Genomic DNA, 27,436 nt, shown 5'->3' with positions numbered 1-27,436 from the left:
CTCAGCAGACGTTCCCATTAATAAATACCTGATTGCACTCAAAAGATTTGTTTGCTCTTATATTAAGTTTTCAGCCATGGGCAAACTTTGGCCTTCCAGGTGTTTTGGATTTCAACTCCCAGAAATCTCAGCCAGCTTACTGGCTGTTGGAAATTGTGGAAGTTGAAGTCCAAAACACCTGGAGGGCCAAAGTTTGCCCATGCCTGAGTTAGAGCAAGCTTAGTGAAGTTTAAAGAGCTTGAAGCCACATCTCGTAGCTTTAACTTCTATGTGTGCAGGGGAAATGTGGAAAATCATTCAGCAATTTAAGCCCCACCTTCAGTCTAAAGTAAGCAGGACCTATGTTTGATAATGAGAAAAACTTAAGGGCATCACCATCCAAAAAACAATTGCTGTGATGGTATACTTTTATGACCATAGACATAACAACCAGGAATCTGGGACAATCTTGTATCTGCTGCACTCTGGGGATATCACTGAAAAGTTATTCATCTCCATTGCCCATTTGTCAGAAGATCCATAAGGGTATGAAGTTGAAACAAATAACTCAGGTAGAAATGAGCTCCAGCTTTAGGGAACATCATGGCTCTGCTGCCAGATCACTGCTTGCTGAGTAATACTTGTAGCATAGAATGAGTGTATACATCTTCACACTGAAGAAACTCACTGGTCTAGTCCCATTTCCAAAAAATCTAACACTGATTGTCTTTCCAGAACTTAAACAATAGTTGGAGTGAAAAATAACACAAAGCCACTGTTAAATAGAAAAGTGAGGAACACAAATTTTCTATATAAATGCATTGTGTGTCAGAACCTGGAAGGTGTTTGGAATTAAGACAAGTTCACAATGATGGTCACTGGAAACAAAGCCTTTATTTTCATTTCTTGCCAGACTCAAAAGAAAATCAGTTCTAACTTTCCCCTCCCACTCCTTAGTATATGTCAAGACACTATCCCACCCCACCCCCACCCCCACCCCTTCTGGTCAGAAGACATTCTCACAGTTTCTACTTTCAATTCCCAAAACACAAACTACAGTTTCGATTCCCAAAACACCGCCAGATGCTCTTACCTATTTTACATTCCCCATCTTCCCAACCTCCCCTCTTCGTCAACATGGCAGGGTGAATGGAGCAGCCACTTCTCAAGGCTGTTACGGGCATCCTGACATTGTGGGGTTAAAAAGAGTAATGTCTACTGCAGTGATCTAAATCCAGTTGTCAGTCCCAGCTAGGGTGACCCCACTGAATAAATAGAAATATGGCAAGCTTTAGGGAATATACTTTGAGTTTTGCCAGAAAGAGACCGGTCCCAGCTATGCATTTCAATACTGAGCTCAAAATAACTAAGTAGTAAGGTAACTACTATTCTCAGCTAGTGACCATTTATATTTGATTAACTGCTAAATAATGAATTGCATTTCTACAAGGGGCACTTGATTCCTAAATGTTGAACCTTTACCATGGATGCCATTGTTCGCTTTTCGTTCTTAAAGAATGAACAAAAACAGTGTTAACTGATTGCTCCTTCCTGTTTCTCTCTAGTGACATTGTTTTCATCCAAACTGACACCAGGATTTCTAGGTTCACTTGGAGTCTCGTTTTCCTTTTTCACTTCATTTTCCTCTGCTGATTCAACAGAAGCTTTAGAGATCTCTTCTTCTAGAGAAGTTACCATTTTTTCCAGGGATTCTACCAGTTCATCCCTCAGTTCGTCTTCAGATTCTTCAAAGTTTCTATACAATTAATGAGAGAAAATGGGTTTTCTTCAGTACAGTATATCAATTTTTTTCAATTCTCAAACTGGGGAAGATGTTCTTCAAAATTATTCTGAAAATTTCAGGGTTGGTTGATCTATTTATGATGGACTTTACACAGTTTCCTTGCAAAGCTGAAGAATCCCTACCACTTCTATCACTTGGGAGTGCTGAGCAACTTACAAACCTACACATTTATTACACTGGACTGTGGTCTACAGTATGAGCTATAATCAAACTGGCAGCCTTTGAAGTCTTACAGGATACCTCTTTAGAAACTGTATAAAGCCAATGTGTGTTCCAATTCTTGCAATAATGGTGGCATACATTCTTTACCAACTGCCATAATGGAAAAACTATAATTATCTATGTGGAGGCACATAGAAACCTAGAGTTGGAAGAAACCGCAAAGGTCATCTGGTCCAACCCCCTGCCAAGCAGAAAGACATAAAGCACTCCCGGTATTCATACAAAGCACCTCTACACAATTTCAAACAATCCATAAATCTAATCTGCATGTAGTGTCTGGAGGAAAGGAGGTTCACTTTGTATTTGAAATGGCTAAGAACTGCAAAAGTGATGGCTATTCCGTTGTTCATTTTTAAATGCCAGTTCATACTATCACATTTGTTGCTATTGAGAATATGTTTTTTTAAAATTCATATCCCATCCTTCCACTAGAATCATTGCAACATTTAGCATGCTGTAATACTGTTGCTTCATCCAACTTGCTATTCAAGGTATGTTAACCGTATCATCAGCAAACCCCTTTATCATATGGACAGATGCTGAAGCTGTGGCATGACCTTTTTACTCCATGCAACTAAATTGCCTTCCAGCTGCATTCATTTGCACTGTTTTTCTCCACTGTTTAATAGGTGCATTTGCTGATTATGCCCATCCTGGGCGTCTGAAATTGTAATAAGACTTAGGGTTTCGACCAAAAATACTGTGGCAAATCAAAAGATCAAACAGAAAATGGATGTATAGACTTACGTGTCATCATCATCAGATCTTGGATCAAGTCTGCCTTCATCTACTTCAGCATCAGAAGTCGTGCCCAAATCAGCTTCATCTTTTGGGGGATTCTGAGGGTTTGTTGTCTTAGCTGAAAAGGAAAACATTTTACCTAGTTGATTTTATTGTTTTTTACACTAAGCACGGTGAACATAAGGAAGAGTAGAGAAGAGTGGACAAGGTTAAAATTTCACAAATAAAATCCTGTCCAAGGATAGAAAGTGTGTGGCTATCTAGTTTACCTGCTGCTGTGCCCATTCACAGGTGGCCTGTGATGACCTTTTAGAATACAAAGGTTAAGAAGTGACCCACCCTGCTTAAAATATTTTCAAATTAAAAATTAATACAGATAGATAATTAAAAACATACATTTAATTAAAATCACGCCATCCAAAAATCGTAGTCTTGAGCCGTTCCATGGTCACTGGCCATATTGCACATCTATTATTGCACTGCATTATTATCCAAAAGCTAGTAATTGCCCCCAAATGCTGTTCGGCCGCACCTTACATAAACCTGAGGCAACTAAATCAATGTAAGAAAAAGTGAGAGTTTCCATCCATCAATATCGAGGGAAGCCCAATACCTCCTCCCTTCCTTCTATTCTAGACAAAATCCAGTACTTAATCTCAACTAGCATTAACCCACTGAATGAATGTCAGTGAATTTAACTTATAGTTATATTTATTTGTTTGATATTATGATTTGGTTTTCACATGTATGTTTGGCATTGAATTTTTCCATTAATATGTTGTAAACCGCTTTGAGTTCTCCCAGGAGTGAGAAAAGCAGCATATAAACACAGTAAATAAAATAAATGTGATTTGAATGGGACTAATAACACTATGTAAAAAATCTGAAATATTTTCTGTCCCTGGTTTGAAAGTGTAAACTAATTTCCTATTTAATAGTGCAACTACCTACTTTGAAAGTAGTTGTTGAACTCCAAAAGCTTTGTTTTTGTGGCTGCCATTTTTAACCTTTCAATGTGTCATTTTTAACCTTTCATATGCCATTTTTAACCTTTTGTGCAGACTGGAAAAACCAAGATTTTGCAGTTTAATAAAGCTTCCCAGTGTTTTTATGATAGAACTAATTAGGAAATGACATTTATAACCCAGGAACAAAAGTTATATTACATAGTGTAATGGGATCTCAACACTGTTTGGATTAGAGCTACTCAAACAACTCCCTTATTATTGTATTTGTTGTGCAACTGCAATGCAGTCCCTCCACATTTGTGATTTTGACTTTTCCAGTTGTGATTGTTCACGAACATGCTTAAAAATGTTATTTGTAGGAATTTCTAAGTCCTTCAGTGTGACTGCTATGGTCAACTTCCTCCAGTCATACTGGAAGACCTAGAGATTTCTAGAGGGAATAGGCTTCCTGGAATCTCTAAGCCCTGCAATGTGATTCTATGGTCAGCTTCCAGTGAAAGCGCTGGAAGACCAAGACATTCTTAGATAGAGTTCTTTTGTTTAAGCATTTTTTAATTCCTGGATTTTCACTTTCATGGGGGCCCTGTGCCCCTTACCCCAGTAAATGTAGAGGGCTGGCTGTAAATACAAATTAAGTCTCAAAAGTGACTATCAAGCAGTAAGTGTGCATCCAATCACTTACTTGGATCTTCAGCTGGGAACAAACTGTCACTGGAACATTCTGCTTCTGCCAACATATTCATTAGTGTCCCAGGAGATTCTTGGCTCCATTTTCTCCTATTTTCAGGGAGGTCCAAAGGCAGAATTACCCCCTGACCAACTGAGAAGACATAAGATGAACTCGCTGTTAGTTGGCACAATATTAGTGTACATTTTCTAGAACATGCTATTTGTAAATTATGTTAGCCCTTAAGAAACCTGAGTTGAGCAAGACGCAAGTCACATGACCAGGAAAAACATCTATATATGCTCTTGCTTAGCACACGCCCATAACCTTTTTAAAATGCCTACTTCACATTTTAGGAAACTACCATTCTGAAATGTCCTTTGCACTGTACATCTCAAAGTACATCAACATACACACAGTGAGGCCACAAACTCTATTTAGTCAATATAAGCACAGCAATATTTTCACAATCATCACCTTCTTCCATAGTAGGACATACTGAGGTTATATCTGCATTTTTGAGAAGATTCAAAAGAGTCTGTGGAGCTAAAGCTTTCCAGTGTTTTCTGTTTACTGGGGCATCATCTTCATGGTCACCATCTAAATTTTTTAAAAAAGCATATGGTTGTGATTGTGATACTCATTAGTTTGCATATATGGTCAGTGCATGAATTTTGGAAGATATCTCAAGATGAAATTCAGCGTAAATATCCTTTGAAAAGAAGCCACATTATCTCATTTTTATTGGAACTGGCATTGCTATTTCCTCCTCTCATAATAATATTATGCAATTCATCTATAGAAACTACATATGGACTTTTCTAATACTACAAAGCATATTTTGGTCAAAAACGAAAACCAACACAGTAATATAAATAAACTCTCAGCAATACAGGTTTATATAATACAAGCTTCAGACTAGAAATGCAATTGGTAATCAATATTAATTAATAATAATAGGGATTTCAAGAAGCATACCTATTTCCCAATAGCACAATTCTTCCAATGCTTTATCTATGTTATTACCATAGCTGTTTGACAGATTTTTCTTAAGGTTTTCTCCAGCTTCAAAAGTCAAAGTGTCATTAAGTTTATCGTGGTACTGAAATCAAACAGAAGGCTTCACAGTTAAAACTTTGTTGTTTCAGATTGTTTAATCAAGTTGTTTCAATAAGGGAAAATAAGCAGAGTAAAAGTTCTGCACGAACATGACAATCTAATCTTTAGTTTGGGACTGTATCACAGATATGCCCTTCACCAGAAACTGAACAGGGCTTGAACTTTCTTTATCCACTCTCAATCCTTTCTAAATTTTATTTCAGAAGAAAGAAAATCTCACACAGAGAATGGCCCTTACTAGTTCATAGCAATTATTTCGAAAAGTAATTTAAGAATATTAGAAGCCAGAACCTTCCATTCTAGTTCAGGGACTCACATGTACCAATAAACACAAACACTGTCTGGATATGTGTTGTCGAAGGCTTTCATGGCCGGAATTCACTGGGTTGCTGTGATTTAACCACGCTATATGGACATGTTTCAGAAGCATTCTTTCCTGACATTTCACCCACATCTATGGCAAGCATCCTCAGAGGTTGTGAGGTCTGTTGGAAGAGAGGTTTCTATATCTGTGGAATTTTTTTAAAAAAACTCTTGTCTGGTGGCCAATTGCAACATTCACACTTGCCTCAAACAGACAAGAGTTCTTTCTCCTACCCTGGACATTCCACAGATATACAAACCCCACTTGTCTAATTGCCAACAGACCTCACAACCTTTGAGGATGCCTGCCATAGATGTGAGGGAAACGTCAGGAGAGAATGCTTCTGGAACATGGCCATACAGCCCAGAAAACTCACAGCAACCCACTGTCTGGATATAAAGGCTACCCCATTTTCCCAAATGAAGGACACATCTAGGGCTGGATCTACACTGCTATATAATCCATATTATCAAAGCAGATAATCCAGATTATCTGCTTTGAACTTGATTATATGAGTCTACACTGCCATATAATCTAGTTCAAAGCAGATAATCTGGATTTTATATGGTAATGTAGAATGGGCCTAAATTGGCTTCCTTCCCTGAAAGACCAGAAGTGCTTTTGCAGGCAAAGGAATGCAATGCCCATCCACTCTCAAGAGATCTTTACACCCCAAAATGTTATACCTTTTTCTCTTCCTGGATGTTGCTGACATTTGGGACATCAGATTTTAGATCAATCTGAAACTTCACACCTCCCTGGAAAAAAAATTACATATGTACTATATTGTGTTGAAAAGCTCTTTGATCCAGGAAAAGTTTTCCATGAGGAGAAAATGATTTTGATTTCTCCTCCTTTTGCCTCTGCAGCCTCCAACTCTTTCTGCCAAATCTCAACTAAAAATGAATGCTGAGAGGCAGCATGAAGCTGCAGGAGAAATGAGGAGTGTGCAAAACTGCCCCTCATTTCTGCCAGTGGAAGTCTCCAAGGGTGAAAGAGATTTCTGTCAGACAAAGAGTGTAACTAGATTCAAACCTGGATGCTTTAATAAATTATAAGATGACACGATAGATTGTAACAATTCCAGGTGGATTTTTTTAATGTCTCTGGGGCCTCTTCCACACAGCTGAATAAAATCCCACGTTTCCTGCTTTGAACTGGGATATATGGCAATGTGGGCTCAGATAACCCAGTTCAAAGCAAATATTGTGAGATTTTCTGCCTTGATTTTCTGGATTATATGGCTGTGTGGAATGTATATCAATGTATCCAGATGGATATTCAATGGCTTGACCATCCTTCCTCTGCCTGAATGGTGAGTATCAACAATTCCCAACAGTGTTCCCATATCCCTTTTCTTGAGCTTGGAACCTTGAAGGAAAAGGGTGAATGAAATTACAGGGAATTCATGAAGTAGAGGATAAAAAGAAATGCCTTCAACAATCACACTTCTGTCAAATGCTGTCTATCAAAGAACTGCCTGGAACCCCATTTTTGGAACCATCAGTATTTTTTTAAAAGGGGGTCGGCACTTAAAATGAAATAAATAGAAAAAGAATGCCAATAAAATATATTGATCATAAACCTTTGCTTTGTGCTTCACTTCCAGTATGTTTCCCTCCTGGCATTTTTGCAATCCAATCTGTTTCAAATGTTGCTCAATATCCTGGATGAGAAGAAAGGACATTGTTGTTACATATTTGCATATACAGTAGAGTCTCGCTTATCCAAGCTTCTGGATTATCCAAGGCATTTTTGTAATCAATGTTTTCAATATATCGTGATATTTTGGCGCTAAATTCGTAAATACAGTAACAACATAACATGTTACAACATAACATTACTGCGTATTGAACTACTTTTTCTGTCAAATTTGTTGTATAACATGATGTTTTGGTGCTTAATTTGTAAAATCATAACCTAATTTGATGTTTAATAGGCTTTTCCTTAATCCCTGCTTATTATCCAAGATGTTCGCTTATCCAAGCTTCTGTCGGCCCGTTTAGCTTGGATAAGTGAGACTCTACTGTACATCCAAATCTGTATAGCAGACTCATATTTGATTTTTGTGTACAAGGATAGGCAATCAAGACCTCAACCTTATAGTTGACTCCAGACAAAGAAAGGGCTTTTACAAAATTTAGGTTAAACTAATCCCATTGTACATTTTATAGGGAGCTGGATTTCAGTCAACCAGCACCAAGTAACTTTCCAATTGTGAACAGGGATTTATTCTACCATTTTTCCTGACACCTTCAATTCTCCCTCCAAACCTGTCCTGGACACTTCCCCAATCTTTCAGAACCAATTTGGGGATGTATGTGGGGAGAGATCTGTTCTACAAATGGTGTCAATTTTGCTCACAGATGGAAACAACTGCAAATCCCTTATCTGCTAATGTAAAGTACCACAGCTTTGTTCTTTCTAAGTTGAAATTATGTACCATATATACTTATGTACAAGCCAACCTGAATATAAGACAAGGCACCGAATTTTACCACAAAAAACTGGGAAAATGTACTGACTCGAGTATACACCGAGAGCGGGAAATGCAGAAGCTACTGGTAAATTACAAAAATAAAAATAGATACCAATAAAATTACACTGAGGCATCAGTAGGTTAAATGTTTCTGAATATTTACATAAATTTATAATTTAAGATAAGACTGTCCAACTCTGATTAAACCATTTTTCTAACCTTCCTCAATGTAAATGTGCTTACGTATCCTTCCAATAATAATAGAGTAAAATAATAAATGTAATAACAATAATAGACTCAAATAATAAATGTAATAACAACAACAATAATAATGCAATAATCACCATAGTTTATTTTAACTACGATATACATTTTGGGGGAAATGCTGTGTGTATATGAATAAGGAAAAGTGAGAAAGACTGGCTTGGGAAGGGGTGAGAAAGAAGGACTGGAAATGGGGAAAAAATGGAAAAGGAAGGGGTGGTTGAAAAGTAGGAAAATGAGGTGGAAAGGGGGTAGGTGGAAAAGTCGGACAGACTGGGGTGGGAAGAAGGCCAGTGGGGAAGGGGGAATGACTAAGGTGTGAAGGGGGGACTGGAAAAGTGGGAAAGACCCTTGTCTAGAGTGTTTTTTATTATTTTTATATACCCGAGTATAAGTTAAGAGGGGCTTTTTCACCCTTAAAAAGGGCTGAAAAACTGGGCTTATACTTGAATATAAGTGAACAATTCAGTTATCATTTATACCAATCATTTGTGACGTATGCATGTGGAATGCTTTATCTTTTCCTGCAATACCTGGAATGCTTTATCTTTTCCTTCAGGGATATCTTCTTTGTAAGCAGGAAGGTCCTCAGAGTTTCTCTGTTTCACAAGATAGGTTTTGTCCTTTACATTTTTATGCTTTTGAAGACAGCAACAACAAGAAAGGTGAGATATATTCTAGTTTTAGCAGATTAATTCATCAGTATTTTTTTGAATTCATTTCCCTCTGCATCTTTCATATTAATGAAGTCTACAGGAGTCAACATTTTAAAATTAAAGAACATTACTGAAATAATTAAAATGGCATGCAGTCAATCCATATTGTGGTAAGACTATTATTAGGCCCATCAGAAGAGCAGAAAATTCTCAGAGCAAGCTTTCAGACCACATTTTTAATGTGTGTTTAAAGAATTGCATGCCTTTTTAGCTGGCCTAGTAAAGATATTACCACAAGATGGACGTAGGACGTAGGTCAACACGGCCATCCCACATTCGAATTATTTTCGCCAAGACATTCTGACTCAACATGAATACATATTTCATATGTAATGAGAAAATTACTCATAAGGAACAAAATATGAGTCTAATTCTGATAGACGATGATGATGATTATGATTTTTATTATGTTTATTTATAACCTGCTTTTTCACTCCACAAGAAGAATCAAAGCAGCTTTCATCTGATGTGTTACTTTCCAAATTTGGTTCCACTTCAAGTACAAACTTATTCTTTTCAGACACATTAAAAAACTAATGATACATTCTTTTGTGTGCAATGATAATCATGGGCTAATTTTTTTAATAAGCTAATGTAACCCAAAATCTATTCCATAAAAATCAAAGGAGGGATATTGCAGGGGACTTGAAGCCATCTCCCATAATTTCTCAAATTTCTGAATACCCTAGAATAACATTCATGCTCTTTTTTCCCCAAACTTAGAATATTTCCATATTTGATTTCTATATTTTTGGAAATGCCCTTTTATGTTCATAAAGGTGCTGGACCATTCAAATAGCATTAAGGGGGTTATACTGTAGAGATAAATACACATATAGATACATTCATACAAAAAGTTATAATTAAAATTATAATTGAATGATATAAAATTAACTATTTAAAAAGCAACAAAAAAGAGAAATGTGGAAAACTGTGGTACATGTGAGATGCATGGACATTTACCTCTAGTGCTTCTGCTTTAAGTTTAATTTCATTCATTTCGCTGTGATACTGCTGACGAATTTTTTGCAGCTGTTGTAAGTATTCCTGTTAAATATTATTGGATTTTAAACAGAGACATTTCTATAAACAACACATGCTGCACTGGTAACATGTACAGTAACAGCATGTTCCTAAAGCCTCATTTACATTGCCTTATAATCCAGTTTCTGAATCCAGATTATCTGTTTTGAACTGGACCATATGGTAGTGTAGACCCATATAATCTAGTTCAAAGCAGATAAACTGGATTCAGAAACTGGATTATAGGGCAGTTTAGATCCAGCCTAAACTTATTAGTAGTAGTAGTAATGGTAGTCTATTTATTTCCTGCTTCTTCTCCCAAAGTAGGCTGAAAGCAGCTAACACTAAAAATCATATAATATGTAAATAAAAAGCCAAAGCACACAAACATTAACATAGACTTAAACATGGCATTAAAAATACATGGTTAAAACCATTAAAAACCTATTAAATTACATAAAATACAACGTACCTAGCCACTGAGGACCTTTCAACACTGCCATAAAAAAATCCAGGGCCCTCAACTTAAAGATTTGGACCTTAGTTTAAGCTTTGGATCTTTACAGTTGTTTTTAAAACCTAGATTAAACCGAGTAAATTCAGTATACTCAAGTTTGAAAGGGATTAGCCTGAAACGTCATCTGAATGCCTCAGGCTAATCCATTTTTGCCTGAGTTTTAGGGCTGTGTAAAAGAGCCCAAAGGTCCCTTATATACTGCCACATAAAACCCAGATTATTAACTTTGAACTGGATTATATGACAGTGTCGACTCATATAATCCAGTTCAAAGCAGATAATGTGGATCATCTGCTTTGATAATCTAGATTATATGGCAGTGTAGAAGGCCTCTATGAAGAAGTTTCTAAGTAGCTGGTTGGGTAGTGATTTTACTACAAGCTTCATCTATGTAGCAATTACTTCATGAATGGTTTCTTCAACTCATATTCAACTGCAACGCTCACATGATCTTTCTCGCAATGTTATCCTTTCTTACCTGTTCTTTCAGTTTATTTTTTTGAGCAAGAGCTTTTTGACAGTCTTTGAGCTGCTTGTCTTTCATCTCCTGCTTCTGCATCTGATCATAATGGGCATCAGCAGAAGATGGGCGCAACCCCTGTTGATATGTGAAACAACAGAAAAATACATGTGTGGCAATTGAAATAAAATGTTAATTTCTTTGTAAGACCACCTTATGAAACAGAGAAATAAAATGCATAGGTTAGACTTGGAATGCTTTTTTTCATAATACAGTAGAGTCTCACTTATCCAACATAAACGGGCCGGCAGAACATTGGATAAGCAAATATGTTGGATAATAAGGAGGGATTAGGGAAAAGCCTATTAAACATCAAATTACATTATGATTTTACAAATTAAGCACCAAAACATCATGTTTTACAACAAATTTGACAGAAAAAGCAGTTCAATACACAGCAATGTTATGTTGTAATTACTGTACTTACAAATTCAGCACCAATGTATTGAAAAGATTAACTACAAAAACATTGACTACTAAAAGGTCGACTGCATTGGATAATCCAGAACATTGGATAAGCGAATGTTGGATAAGTGAGACTCTACTGTAATAATTTTTTTAACTAAGCTCATTTGCAATTTTCAGACAACTAACAATTGAAATTTCATTTCTACAAAAAATGCTTACAAGTTGTTTTTGTACTTTTAACTTGTACTGCTGGGCATTGTATCGTCTTTGAAGATATTCTGCAGGCCTAAGATATAAAACATAAAATTCAGTGAGAACGTACATAGGATGGGTGTGGCATTTTAAGTTTCACTGCTGATTTCCCACAGTAAACTTTCCCTAAAATAAACACTATATCAAGGCTTGTATCCTAAAATGAATTGCTCGGAGCAGGTCCCACTGATGGTCATAATCTATTTCCCCTGCACAATATTAAACTAGAAATATAACTTTTTAATTACTTATGCTGTCGCTATATGAACAGTATATTTTCAAGATCCTACCTCACATTTTGCAATCTATGTTGCAATTTCATTTTGATACACTCAATTACACTACACGCTCGAACTGAAGAAAACCTGAATGAACTGACGCTTGAACATGTAAGACTGCAGGGAATTGTACAAAAAGCCAAGAACTGAGGCTCTGGAGTTCAATGAATCTAATGCAATCACATAAAGTCAGGAACTTCTATATCAAAGTAAAGAGATTATCAATTCAAAGTCAAGTCAAGCATTGCTACCAATGAGGTGGGGGTGGCGGCGGCTCTTGTCCTTTCTGCTTATAAAACTCGTCCATTCTTTGGGCAATGCGAGGACCATTATCGTGCACCAAGGGTCTCCTCTGCAAGTTTTCCAGTTTCACGTAATAATGTTCATAACGTTCACACACTCTGGCGTCTTCTGGTTTTTTGCACCTCTTTAACTTAGGATCACAGGGCTGGAAACATACAGTATTTATGAAAATTATGAAACAATCAATCTAGTTCACTAAGCCTAAATTGGTACACACCTCATTAATCATATTATAAGCATCTCTCCCTTCGTGGCCTAATGATAGTCATCCAGGATAACACCACTGTAGAAACAAAGGAAGCATGACTTTGAATCATGTCGGTATCAGAGGACACAGAGAGCCCCACAAAAGATGAGATTTTGACCTTTCTAAGGAAAAAAGTGATCGAATACGCATATTGAGTTAGTTTCTGCTGCAACTAAAGCATATAGTGTGTTCAGTGTTTTGCTGAACATTCAGATAGTCATGTTTCCACAAATTCCATTTGTTTTCTCTCATCCCACAGAAGCCCTTCAGCCTCTTGACTTACAAAAGGAGAAACACTGCGCACTACAACTTTTGAAACCATATCCATCTGGGTCATTCTTAACATATACTTATTTCTTTTTCTTAAGTAGACTTCCAAAAAGAATAATTTTTAAGTAAATAAATACAAATTACACAGAGAAGCCATTGAAATAAATCCACAAGCATGTAGACAATTTCAACAGAAAGGAAACCATGAAAATGAACAAAATCTGGAAACCAGTATTAATAAACTCTAAAATCAGAACAGTAAATAAAGAACAACACTCTGAAAACAGGGAAATTCCAGACAGGAAACAATCAGGGTCCGCTAACACCTTGCAACAAAGGATTCCCCCAGACAATAAACAGCCAGACCTTGAAGGTGCAAGGCTAATCAAGCTGGCCAATTGCAACATTTACACTTGTCTCCAACAGGCAAGAGTTCTTTCTCCCACCTTGGACCTACCACAAATATATAAATCCAACTTGCCTAGTTTCCAAAAGACCTCACAACCTCTGAGGATGCCTGCCATAGATGCAGGCAAATTGTCAGGAGAGAATGCTTTTGGAACATGGCCATACAGCCCAGTGATTCCGGCCATGAAAGCCTTCGACAACACACTGAATACAGGTTTGCATGTTTGTAGAGGGGACTGGATCCATAGTAGTATAACAGAATAAAGTTGTATTTGTTTCCCTTATTTTTTACTATTAGATTATATATCCTTCCTTGGGATTCTCCTCTGTTTTTAAAAAATAAAACAACTACTGTACAGACAAATTTAATCCAATGTGTGTTCCCACTTTAAAGAGAAAGCGAGAGAGACCATGCGGAGAAGGATGAAGAGGAGGAGGATTTCAACTGTAGGCATCTTAAATTTTGAATTACCATATATCATTTTACCTCTTGTTTTGTAAATAATAGAATCACCAATAAATGCTGAGTGTTTTTCTCCCATTACCTGGCTAATGGGATCCTGGATCTCTGAGGGAAATTTCCATTCATTTTGATGCAATAGTTCTTTTCTGGGAAGCATTTCCATCTTGATTTTTGGAGAATGATGATCATAGATTCTTTGTTTCTGGACTTTAGAAGCTTATTTAATAATACAATGATAATTATTACTAACATTATGAGTTTGAGCCAACATTTGTTATCTAATGTTCTAGCTATCTTCTTCCACATCCCTTCACTACTTTTCAATCTGCTCCAGAGGCACTCTCAGGCACCTTCTACACTGCCATATAAAATCCAGATTATCTGCTTTGAACTGGATAATATGGCAGTATAGACTCAGGGCACTTCCAGATAGCAGAAAAATACGCGCCAAAGCGGGTTTTTAAAAACCTGCCTTGGTGCGCATTTCTGTCCCCACTCCTACCCAAAAAGCCCAGGCTTTCCTGGGGGGTGGGGGTGGCTACATGCCATCCTGAAACTAATCGGGATAGCATGCAGCAACTCCGAAGCTGCAATGGTGCAATGGGTTAAACCCTTATAAACTGCTGACCTGAAGGGTGGGATGCTGACCTAAAGGTTGCCAGTCTGAATCCGCGAGCCGGGGTAAGCTTCCATCTGCCAGCTCTAGCTTGCAGGGACATGAGAGAAGCTTTCCAGTAATGAATCTTGGCGTACTCTGAGCAACATCTCTGTAGACAGCCCATTCTCTCACACCAGAAATGACTTGCAGTATATTCTCAAGTTGCTTCTGACACAATAAAAAAAACACAAGCCCCCCAAAACAACCCTGAAAACTGTAAAAATTTAGCCAGCTACCCTTATGGTCCTCTTTGGATCCTCGTAGCACAAGTAAATGACACACTAGGAGACTGGGGGTGGGGAGAGATAAATTGTTTTAGTTTTAAGGGTTGTTTTGGAGGAAGGGGTGGATGTGTGGATTAGGCCCAGGGATCGTGTGACACGATCCCAGGGCTCAATTCACACAGGACACACACCTGTTAAGGCTCGGATTTTACCTAAAATCCAGGTCTTACCTGATATCTAATTAATTTGGCTTTACTGAATGCCTTTGGTAAAGGTCTCAGTTTAAAGGTCTGTTTGGATGGGTCCTCAGATAACCCAGTTCAAAGCAAGTAATGTGGATTATCTGCTTTGAAAATCTGGATTATATGGCAGTGTAGAAAGGGCCCCAGGCCCCTTCTACACTGCCAAATAAAATCCAGATTATCTGCTTTGAACTGGATTATGTGGAGGTGCAGAAGGGGCTTTAGACCTCCTGTGGGTGCCCTAGAAGATGCGTGTCTGGCTGGGGGGACATAGCCAAATGCTTCTCTGGCAACCCCTGCTCTCCATTGGCCACTAATGGCCACAGAAGACGTGAGGGTTTTGCAGGAGGAAGGGAGGAAGGTGAGTCCTGCAGGAAAGGTGAGGCGAAATATATGATAGTTCATTCTGAGTTAGAATTTAGGATATGTCTCCTGAGGCAGGATCTTTTGAAACAGATCAAATTATCTCACATGTTTTGTTCTAAAACAGATTTCACAAGTGCACACATACATAAACAGACTATTATGCTCTCTTTAAAAAAAAATAAAAGCCTTATTGTGTAACAGCATGCCTGAGGACTGTGAAGTTGGTGGTCTTTTTCTGTGGAGAATAGTATGGCTGAATTCTTCCTCCATGATCTAGAAAGAAATGAGACAGGTCACATCCATAGGAGTCTAGCGTCTAGATGAAGGGAAGTAATAAGTAATGCTCTCTGTTCTGCTTTGGTCAGACCTCATCTGGAATACTGTGTCTAGTTCGGGATATTACAATTCAAGAAGGATGTTGACATGCTGGAACCTGGATAGTCTAAGATTGGGGATTAAATAAATTCAGGGATACTAAGGCCACCAACAGCTACTAGTCAAGATGTCTATATCTCTCCTCCACTATCAATGGCAGTATTCCTCTGTATATCAGTTGTTGGGGAAGATGAGATGGAAGGTTCAGCTGAACTCCTGTCCTTTGGGGCATGTGGCTAACCATTGTGTGAACATAATACTAAAGTCAATAGCCTTTTGGTCTGATCCAATGTGGCTCTCATTACTTTCTTATGAGGAAGTGGAGAAAAGTGTTGTTTCCACGGGAAGTGGAATGGCTTGTCTTCTTTGGGTTAAATCTCTGCATAATCGTACTTCGCTCAGCCATAGGTGCCACTCACCTCAGGAGGTAAATATTTCCTTATTTGCTTCTCCAAAAATGGCTTCTTTAAAATGGAGTTGATAGAAGGGCGATCTCTTGGAGATATTTTAAACAACTGAGATATTAAACTTCTTAGCTCAAATGAATACTTTGTAGATACTGGTATAAAATAGCCTCTACAGATCTTTAGCACAAGTTGGGGTAAACTGCTGCCTTCAAACTGTCAGAAATAAAACCAAAAATGGAGAAGAGCCAACATAAGTAGATACATTTTAAAATGCTAAGAGAAAATGAAAGATGAACTAGGTAGTTATAGTCCTGGGGCTACATCCAATTGGAATCCTAGAGTAGTGTAAACCCACGGAATGAATGGGATTTGATAGGGAGTTGTCAATATTCATTCAGTCACTCCACTCTATTTGGGACAAACAACTGGATTTAACTTTTGATCTTCAGGTGTGCTCACCTGTGAGATGCCCTCTCATTCGCTAATCCCACATTCTATATATAAAGAGGGTATAAATGTCCACCATATCTGAATATCATATAGCTATAAAATAGTCACAAATCTGCAAAACTAATACTGAAAACACAATTGTATTGATGTATGTTATGAATTAAAACTATTTTTGTTTGTTTTGTCTGTCAGGGCTAACCAAATGCCTGTCAGGGTCAATTGAACACCTGACAAAGTTTTGAAACACAATACGGATGGAATGAGATTGACCTTAATAAGGAGCTCCATACTGAGGTACTGCTGCAGAAAAATCTCTGGTTTGTGTCCCAACCAAGCTAATATACTAAAGATCTCAGATCTTTCTACTATGGTCAGTAAATCTGTATTCTTGCTAAATATTTTATTTAATGATGAAAGACTACCCAGGCTGACAACATACTTACGGGGTGCTTTAAAGTACAGAGCTCATATAGCACACAGCCAAGAGACCATATATCTCTGTAAAAGAAAGCAGAATAACAGTAGACAGAAATTAGCAAAGAAAAAAAAAGCGTTTATCTCAATTCAGGATAATATTTTGTCCAAATTCATTAAACGGAACAATGGAATATACTGTATATTTCTTGTGCATAAATCAACCTCATGGATAAGATGAAGGCAGATTTGGGGGATAAAATTATGTGTTTTTATGTGATCTGTGGATAAACTGAAAGTCATTCTTCAAAGAAGGGAGTCAGTTGCATTCAGAAAGGCACTGGAGCAGGGAGACTAGAGATCAGTGCTTCTTTTAGGTCCTGTCTATGCTTCCATAAAAAATCCACACTATCTGCTTTGAACTGGATTATATGGCAGTAGAGGGCCCTTCTACTCTGCGAGATAATCTGGTTATCAAAGCAGAAAATCCACATTATCTGATTTGAATCTTAGTCTACACTATTATATAACCCAGTTCAAAGCAGATGTGGATTTTATATGGCAGTGTACAAGGGGCTATAGATTCATATCATTCAGTTCAAAGCAGATAATTTGGATTACAGTAGAATCTCACTTATCCAACACTCGCTTATCCAACGTTCTGGATTATCCAACACATTTTTGTAGTCAATGTTTTCAATACATTGTGATATTTTGGTGCTAAATTCGTAAATACAGTAATTACTACATAGCATTACTGCATATTGAACTACTTTTTCTGTCCAATTTGTTGTATAACAAGATGTTTTGGTGCTTAATTTGTAAAATCATAATGTAATTTGATGTTTAATAGGCTTTTCCTTAATCCCTCCTTATTATCCAACATATGCGCTTATCCAACGTTCTGCCGGCCCGTTTATGTTGGATAAATGAGATTCTACTGTATATGGCAATGTAAAATGGGCCATTGATACTCCTGGGACAGGCTAAGCTCTTGCCGACTTAGAGATGGCTCCTTTTCTGATATATGTTAGGGTACAATATTGGCTAAACTGCAGAACGTGCTGACAGGAAGGTCAGTGGTTCAAATCCGAGGGATGTGTGAGCTCCCGTTGCTAGCTCCAGCTTCTGCTATCCTAGCAGTTTGAAAACATGCAAATGTGAGTAGATCAAGAGGTACCGCTTCGGCAGGAAGGTAACGGCGCTCCATGCATTCATGCTGGCTATATGACCTAGGAGGTTTCTACCGACATCGCCAGCTCTTCTGCTTAGAAATGGAGATGAGCATCAACCCCCAGAGTTGGACTCGACTAGACTTAATGTCAAGGGGAAACATTTACCTTTATCTACAATATTTACATTGATCCGTGCATAGATTGACATAGGTTTTTAGGATCATTTTTTTTACTAAAACTGCTACTTATACATGTATATAAACAGCAATCTGTTTACATAATTTGGGTCTCAGTAAAATGGGGAGGTGGACATGTAGTGCAGACCTAAATCAAAAAAATTGTGATTAATTATGGTTCTGAAGATGTAAGAATTATCTGAACTATACAGAGTGGAGACATACAAAGTGTGGTCTCTAGATATTGTTGGAATTAAGTTCTCATGAGTCAATATAGCCAGTATAGCCAATAGTGAGGAACACTGGGAATTTTAGGCCAAAACAGCTGGAGAACTGTATGTCACCCAACGTGTTATAAAGTAACAAAGACATTTAATTATAAAAGAGATTGCAGGTAGTTAATTTCTCCAGCATTCTGCCTTTATTGCTAAAATGTGTGTGTTAATGTAGATTTGACAAAGCTGACTTTTTAAAAACTCCTCTTATGGTTATGACCTTTTTATTATGACAACAGCAAAGCACAAACATAAGAATATTGCCTAGATATTTTTAAAGAGGAAAATGTCATATAAGGAAGGTGCTATAATACAGTAGAGTCTCACTTATCCAACATTCGCTTATCCAAAGTTCTGGATTATTCAATGCAGTCTGCCTTTTAGTAGTCAATGTTTTTGTAGTCAGTGTTTTCAATACACTGTGATGTTTTGGTACTAAATTCGTAAATACAGTAATTATTGCGTAGCATTACTGCGTATTGAACTATTTTTCTGTCAAATTTGTTGTTAAACAAGATGTTTCGGTGCTTAATTTATAAAATCATAACCTAATTTGATGTTTAATAGGCTTTTTCTTATAACCTCCTTATTATCCAACATATTTGCTTATCCAATGTTCTGCCGGCCCATTTATGTTGGATAAGTGAGACTCTACTGTATTTAAAGTTACACATTAAGTCATAAGGTTCTTAGATATTTATCTGTGCCTTTTTACTATATGATCTAAACAAATCAGCCAGATTCTAACACTTACGTTTTATTGTTATATGGCTTGTTCTCACAGATCTCAGGCGATAAATAATAAGGGGTTCCTACACAAGTACATGCCAATTCCATGGTGCTAAAGAAAACATGGAAAAAAAATGGAACAATACGTTTATCTCATTAAGAATTTGGGCTGGGGGAAGGAAGGAACTATATAAGAAGAAAAATATCCGTTCTTATGGCTCAGTTCATTAGAGACCACAGAAACAAAATTAAGCAGTCTTGCTTAAAATAGTGCCCTCCACATGTATCGAGGTATAGAAATGCCCTGCCACCACAAACCTGTTGCATTGAAATAAAACTATTCCTTGTGGACTCTAGTATTTGATGGAAAATACTTACATTGCTGTGACCTTTGGGTCCCCTAGTTGCCTTCAAATATTAATAGAGAAAAACAGCACTTATTCCATTAACTCTTAAAACACATACATCCCCTAAACTTGAATAAGAGGTGTCTATTCCAAACTTGGGAGCCCCCAGTGGCGCAGTGGGTTAAAGTGCTGAGCAGCTGAACTTGCGGACCGAAAGGTCACAGGTTTGAATCCGGGGAGCAAAGTGAGTACCCACTGGTGGCCCCAGCTTCTGCCAACCTAGCAGTTCGAAAACATGCAAATGTGAGTAGATCAATAGGTACCGTTTCAGCAGGAAGGTAATGGCGCTCCATGAAGTCATGCCGGCCACATGACCTTGGAGGTGTCAATGGACAACGCCGGCTCTTTGGCTTAGAAATGGAGATGAGCACCAACCCCCAGAGTCGAACCCGACCAGACTTAATGTCAGGGGAAAACCTTTATCTTTGCCTTTATTCCAAACTTGGTTTCGATCACCATGTTCAAGTAATAAAGTTCAGTTCAATGAGGATCAAATCTTGATTTCAGATTCTAGTTTGTTAACTAATCAACCCCTCTGAAGTTTAATCTTAAAGGGAAACTATCAAGTGAAAGAGGCAAAAGAATGAGAGACCAAATTGCCAATATCCGCTGGATAATGGAGGAAGGTAGTGAGTTTCAGAAAAACATCTATTCCTGTTTTATTGACTATTCTAAAGCCTTTGACTATGTGGATCATAATAAACTGTGGCATGTTCTTGGTGGTATGGGGATACCAAGGCACCTTGTCTGTCTCCTGAGGAATCTGTATAATGATCAAGTAGCCACAGTAAGAACAGACCACAGAACAACAGACTGGTTCAAGATTGGGAAAGGAGTACGGTAGGGCTAATTAAACCAGTCCATACTCCAGAAAATAATGCCTGGCTGCTCACTGAAGGGAAGGATATTAGAGGCAAAGATGAAGTACTTTGGCCACATCATGAGAAGACAGGAAAGCTTAGAGAAGAGAATGATGCTGGTGGAAATGGAAGGAAAAAGGAAGTGGGGCCGACCACGGATAAGATGGATGGATGGTATCCTTGAAGTGACTGGCTTGACCTTGAAGGAGCTGGGGGTGGCAACGGCCGACAAGGAGCTCTGGTGTGGGCTGGTCCATGAGGTCATGAAAAGTTGGAAGCAACTGAATGAATAAACAACAACAACATCAAGTGAAAACATTTCAGAACTTCACAAGGAAACATTATACTGTATATCCTTTCCTTACAGAAAAAAGGAAGCACACAAGCCCATCTCTTGCTGTTGCATATTCTCATGATAATAAGCCTTTAATTATCATTAATGTCTTAATCAGATCTATCCATGTTCTGTTTCTTTCAATATCTAAATTATCTGGAACAAGGGGCTTTTCCCCTGTAGACCTAGCACTAAAGAGATTAATATAGAGAAACCATGCTTACTTGCTCAACATCCTTGCAATCCCAAAGTCACCAAGTTTTGCTGTCATTCCATTATTGCTGAGAAAAATGTTCTGCAATCAAACAAAACACATATGCCATGTTTCAAAGGAGGCAAGCTTTAAGACTCAGCAGTGAAAACCCATCTCCAAGTACTACCTGTGTTTTGACATCTCTGTGCAGAATCTTCCTGTCATGTATATGTTTCAGTCCTAAGGAGATTTGCACAAACCATCCCAAGATCTACAAAGATAAAATATCAATAGCATGTAAAACACAAACACTTAGGAATGGCTAAGTGCTACATAGCAACTATTATTTCAGCTGCTAACAGCAGATTGTAAGAGTAGTTGAACATAGTGCTACTCCAAGTAGTTGTCCAGGGACTAGTGCTACAATGCAAACTATGGATTGCTGGTCTGTGGCAAGATTCCAAAATGTTATGGAAATATAATAATATGGTTCCAGTCCTTGAAAAAAAGAAACTAGAGATTCACCATATTAAATAGCTTTTAAAGCATTAAGTAACACCATGTTGGAGATGGCAGAAGGATTATTATATATGTATATATGGTCATCATTTTGTTTATTAAAACTTACATCACAGAGTGCAACAAGAATAATTAATAAAAGAAAATGGAAGCCAGCATGTAGCTCACCATCCTAGGCCCCTTCTACATTGACATATAATCCAGGTTATCAAAGCAGATAATCCACATTATTTACTTTGAACTTGATTATATGAGTCTACACTGCCATATAATCCAGTCCAAAGCAGATAATCTGGATTTTATATGCCAGTGTAGAAGGGGCCTGAGTGTCTTCTTGCTGTGATATATTATTGAATGGATATGAGTAAAATAAGCAAATTCTTTACAGCACAAACTTACTTTGTCCTCTTCAAACAGCACTCCATGTTGCATATTAATCCTCTTCATTAGGTCACCTCCATCGCAATATTCCATAATAATGTATAACTTATTTTTCTCTACAATAAAGTACATCTGGTTTTAAATAAATATTTTATATATACAACAATTAATTGCATTGACATTAGCTTGTACAGCAATAGTACACGTAACCAAAAACCATAATCGGATAAATGGCTGATTCTTAAAACATATTGCCTAACTTGCTATTTAAAGTGCTCAGCCATTTAGTACAGGGCTTCTTCAAAATTTTTCCACTCATGATCCCTTTCTACCTGAGAAATTTTTACATGACCCCAAGTATATGGATATAGAACAGGTATAAAAACCAAACATTTACTGATAATAAACCGGCATTTGCAATGCTTTCATTTCATTTCATTTGTAAGTTGGATTTTTATAACTCAGGGACTGCCTGTAGTTAAAAGACAGAATTTGACCTTGATGAGAGGCGAAGAAGGCAACTATATTAGGATGCTTCAATCGGGCGAGGAGGGTGACCTCTTTCTGAGGCGATTCTTTCTCTTTCCTTGGCATCTATATCAATTTAGAAGGAAACGTTATTTTTTTAACAAGTGATTCCATTACTGAATATCACAGCAGGAATGAAAAGACCCTATCACTTAAAATATCTCATTTATACATATACGACCATACACATACTCATGCAAATATTTCACTGTGTGGCACAATGGTGTGAGTGTTGGACTATAATTCTGGAGTCCAGGGTTCAAACTCCTACTCAGCTATAAAAGTCCATGGGGTGACCTTGACCGAATTGCACAATCTCAGCTCCAGAAAACCCTGGGGCCTAGTCTCCAAAAGTTGGAAACTACCTGAAGACAACAAATATCTATCTATCTATCTATCTATCTATCTATCTATCTATCTATCTAATATAGTAAAACATTTAACAGGGAGAGAGAGAAATGTGTGATCTGACCATCAGATGCCACACTACTACTCTTGTTAGACATCAGCGATGATGTATAGCAACATCTGAAAGGCCAAAAGTTTCCTGCTCTAGTTTTAGAGTATTTTGTATGCAGCTCTTAGTATCCTATTTATTGACTTATTAAATGTATAAATCACACCCTCTTTATACCAAGTTTCTCAGGTAATGTCTCTCTCTCTCTGTATATATATATATATACATACATACACATATATACACACACATACACACATACATTGCCTGAGAAACTTGGTATAAAGAGGGTGTGTTATATATATAATAAAATGAAAGAGCCATGCTGTACAATTAAAAAAGCAACATGACACCTGAGGGAGTGAAGCAGACTAAGGCCCCATCTACACTTCCATATAAAATCCAGATTAACTACTTTGAACTGGATTATATGGCAGTATGAACTCAGATAATTCAGTTCAAAGCAGATATTGTGGATTATCTGCCTTGATATTTTGGGTTATATGGTTGTGTGAAAGGACCCTTAGGCTCCTTCTATACTGCCATATGAAATCCAGATTAATTGCTTTGAACTGGATTATCTGGCAGTGTAGACTCATATAATCCAGTTCAAAGCAGATAATGTGGTTTAACTGCTTTGATTATATGGATTATATTGCAGTGTAGACCCAGCCACAGGCCACTAGTATAGGTGCTAGACAAACAAACACTCAACACAAAAGCAAATTTGGATTTAAAAAAGTCAATTTACCTTTATTAAACAGATTTCCTTGATAACACATTGTCGAATATCCCCCTTTCCACGGGCTAAGAAAACTTTGCCAAAGGATCCCTCGCCAATCATTTTAATTATCTCATACTGGTCCATGGTACTTTAGTTGAGAAAAATGTCTGAAAGTTAAGAAGGTTATACAGCATTGATTACTAACACAGAAAGCTATGGATCCTTCCACACAGCTGTATAAAATCCACATTGAACTGAATTATATGGCAATGTGGACTCAGGGCCCTTCCACACAGCCATATAACCCAGAATATCAAGGCAGAAAATCCCACAATATCTGCTTTGAACTGAGTTATCCGAGTCCACACTGCCATGCATTCCAGTTCAAAGTAGAAAATGTGGGATTTTATTTAACTGTGTGGAAGGGGCCTCAGATATTCCAAAGCAGATATAGTGGGGTATTTTGCCTTGATATTCTGAGTTATATGGCTGTGTGGAAGGGCTCTGTGACATCTTTGTACAGTATTTGTGTATAAACATACTGTACATTCTTCAGACTTCATTTTAGAAAACTATGGCCCCATCTACATTGTGATATATAATCAGATTATCCAGATTATCTGGTTTATATGGCAGTGTAGACTCACATAATCCAGGTCAAAGCAGATAATTTGGATTGTCTGTTTTGATCATCTGGATTACATGGAAGTGTAGATCCATCCTTACACTGCCATATAAACCAATGTAACATTTAATGGAAGTCTATCCCACAAAGAATGAAGAACATCATTGTGTAACCACCCTGAGCATTTACCAAATGTACTCAGAAGTAGAAGAGCACTATGGGTTTTTCCAGACAGGCCCTATATCCCAGGATCTGATCCCAAGTTTTCTGTTTATTCCAGATTATCTGGCAGTGTGACCTCACATAATCCAGTTTAACGCAGAAAACCTGGGATCAGATCCTGGGATATAGGGCCTGTCTGGAAGGGCCCTGGAAGCAATTGTTATGACTGGAGATAATATGAATTGCCATTTTTTCCAATGAATTGTCTTGATCTTGGCTTTGAGATCCCAACGGTGTGTGTGAGAAAGACCCCTTGACACACACGGCCTTGTCCAACATCTATGCATACAGTTTAGATTGTTGTTAATACGACACCATAACCCCCTTCTTTTGCAGTTTGTATAACAAGTGCCACTAAAAGTTGCTTATATAGAAGATAATATTACATTACCAACGTAGTACTCACACATTATATACCATACTTTCCTTTTTACTTTTCACTGTAGATTATAGACATCTGCGTTTTGAGTTACTATGGCCCTTCTAGACAGTCATATAACCCCGAATATCAGGACAGAAAATCCCATAGTACCTGCTTTGAACTGGGATATCTGAGTCCACACCGCCATATATTTCAGTTCAAAGCAGATGATGTGGGATTTCATTCAGCCATGTGGAAGAGGCCTGGATTATCTAGTCTACACTGCCAGATAATCCAGTTCAGAGCAGATAATCTGAATTTTATACAGCTGTGTAGAAGGGGCTTCAGAAATGAAACCAGGGCCTTTCTACACTGCCATATAAAATCCAGATTAACCTCTTTGAACTGGATTGTATGGCAGTGTAGACTCATATAATTTACTTCAAAGCAAGTAATGTGGATTATCTGCTTTGATAATCTGAATTATATGGCAGTGTAGAAGGGTCTTAAATTGATTGGCAAACATGCATTGAAACAAGTGGTTCCCAACCCTTGATCCTCCAGGCTCATGTTTTTGGACTCCAGTTCCTATAACTCCGGCCAGTTGGTTAAAGATCTATCTGCTGTGGAAGGAATGGTTTGACACCACTGGGCTCATTGCTATGGCATGCTGGGATCTTTCCACACGGCCATATATATAATCCAGAATATCAAGGCAAAATATCTGCTTTGAACTGGAATATATGGCAGCATGGACTCAGATAACCCAGTTCAAAGCAAATATTGTGGGATTTTCTGCCTTGATATTTTGGGGTATAGGGCTGTGTGCAAGGGCCCTAAATCCACATTCCAGTTCAAAGCAGGAAATGTGGGATTTTATCTAGCTGTGTGGAAAAGGCCTCGGTTTGGTGAAGCATTAGCACTCTTTGGCAGAAGAGGAGGCTGAAGAACATGTGAAACTGCAACTCCTATGATCCTACAGCAGTCAAAACTGCACTCAGATGCACACTGTGGTCCCTGCCACATAACCCTATATCCCAGAATATCAAGGCAAAAAATCCCACAATATCTGCTTTGAGCTGGGTTATCTGAGTCCACACTGCCATCTAACCCAGTTCAATGTGGAATTTTACTCAGCTGTGTGGAAGGGGCCTGAGCTGACTGAGGCTTCTGGCCTTACTGAGATGCCTTTGATACGTTTGCCTACCCCTACAGAAGGGCTCTGCTTCTGGCCTTGTTGTATGCGGGTTGGGGACTTTCTCATGGCCTTGCCTGGCCTTACTTCCAAGGCTGGCTTTAACACAGAGAAACCTGCACTCTGTTGAACTTTCCTTGCCATGAGGCGTTGCCATGGCAACGGGAGACGCGAGCGCGCGCACACACTCATATTCCCTCCCCTTCCCCTCTTCCGTCGTTCACTCACAGCACATTAGATGGTCCCTGGGTCTCTGCAGGAGGCGGTCGAAGAGGCATTAAAGAGCAATGGCCGGAAGGGAAAAGGCCTGGCCCACCCAAAGGAAAGGCCACCGGGACAGCAGCCTCTCCCATCGACACTACCAGGGCTGGGCCTTCTTCAGGCTCCGCCCCATAGAGCCAAGGCTACGTTGACTGAGTCCCGTCAGAGCCCCTGTCCCACACCCAGCATCGCCATCCATTGAAAATCAAGGCACCTGACATTGGTCTGAGGTTTTATTATTTGGTACTAGCGATGCCCGGGTTATTTGAAAAGGGCATTGTTTGTTTTCAGATGTTCGGTCATATCAGGACCCTTCCACACAGCTGAATAAAATCCACATTGAACTGGATTATATGGCAGTGTGGACTCACGAAACCCAGTTCAAAGCAGATATTGTGGATTATCTGCCTTGATATCCTGGGTTATATGGCTGTGTGGAAGGGCTCTCAGGTCATTTGTAACGCTACTTATTAGGGAAAAGTATTTTCTTTTGTTTGTTTTTTATGAAAACTCCTATTAGAAAATGCATAAAGATGTGGGTGAACTATAGCTCCCAACAAAGTTGATCATGTTGGGTCTGTATGCCAAGTTTGGTGCAGATCCATCGTCATTTGGGTTCACAGTGTTCTCTGGATATAAGTGAACAACAACTCCCAATATTGTGGGTCAGTCAACTCAAACCCTGCCAGTATTCAAAGTTGTCCATGGTGGATCTGTGCGCCAAATTTGTTTCGGATCCATTGTCGGCTGGGTTCAGTGCTTTCTGGATGCAGGTGAACTACAATTCCCAGATTCCAGGACCACCCCCCCCCCCCACCCCAGCCTGTCAGTATTCAAAGTTGACCATGACAGGCCTGCATGCCAAG

The 27,436-nt window shown here is 38.3% G+C and overlaps 1 protein-coding gene across 4 annotated transcripts; it reads right to left on the bottom strand.

The window, feature by feature from the left end:
- Window positions 1-853: 853 nt before the first annotated feature.
- Window positions 854-26,693, bottom strand: nek5 (NIMA related kinase 5). 4 transcript variants are annotated; one of them, XM_008115671.3, is made up of 23 exons: window positions 26,538-26,693; window positions 23,934-24,073; window positions 22,695-22,791; window positions 22,216-22,313; window positions 21,485-21,568; window positions 21,329-21,399; window positions 19,529-19,615; window positions 17,178-17,232; window positions 16,297-16,497; window positions 15,709-15,775; window positions 14,095-14,228; window positions 12,573-12,769; window positions 12,011-12,077; window positions 11,342-11,461; window positions 10,287-10,370; window positions 9,141-9,245; window positions 7,450-7,530; window positions 6,551-6,622; window positions 5,360-5,483; window positions 4,859-4,981; window positions 4,397-4,534; window positions 2,753-2,864; window positions 854-1,735 (listed from the first exon to the last, which is right to left on the bottom strand). In XM_008115671.3, exons 2-23 carry the CDS (start codon window positions 24,048-24,050, stop codon window positions 1,513-1,515), a joined length of 2,457 nt encoding a protein of 818 aa, XP_008113878.2. In that variant the 5' UTR covers window positions 24,051-24,073; window positions 26,538-26,693; the 3' UTR covers window positions 854-1,512. The 4 variants fall into 4 exon arrangements, 3 of the variants coding, with proteins under 3 accessions (XP_008113878.2, XP_062814400.1, XP_008113885.2); XM_062958330.1 differs by lacking the exon at window positions 26,538-26,693 and adding an exon at window positions 26,322-26,449; XM_008115678.3 differs by lacking the exon at window positions 6,551-6,622.
- Between the last annotated feature and the right edge of the window lie 743 nt (window positions 26,694-27,436).

The sequence above is a fragment of the Anolis carolinensis genome, chromosome 1, assembly GCF_035594765.1.
Source record: "Anolis carolinensis isolate JA03-04 chromosome 1, rAnoCar3.1.pri, whole genome shotgun sequence".
Lineage (NCBI taxonomy): Eukaryota > Metazoa > Chordata > Lepidosauria > Squamata > Dactyloidae > Anolis > Anolis carolinensis.
The sequence above is the reverse complement of the archived record's forward strand: the minus strand, read 5'-3'. Positions and strand labels throughout refer to the sequence as shown.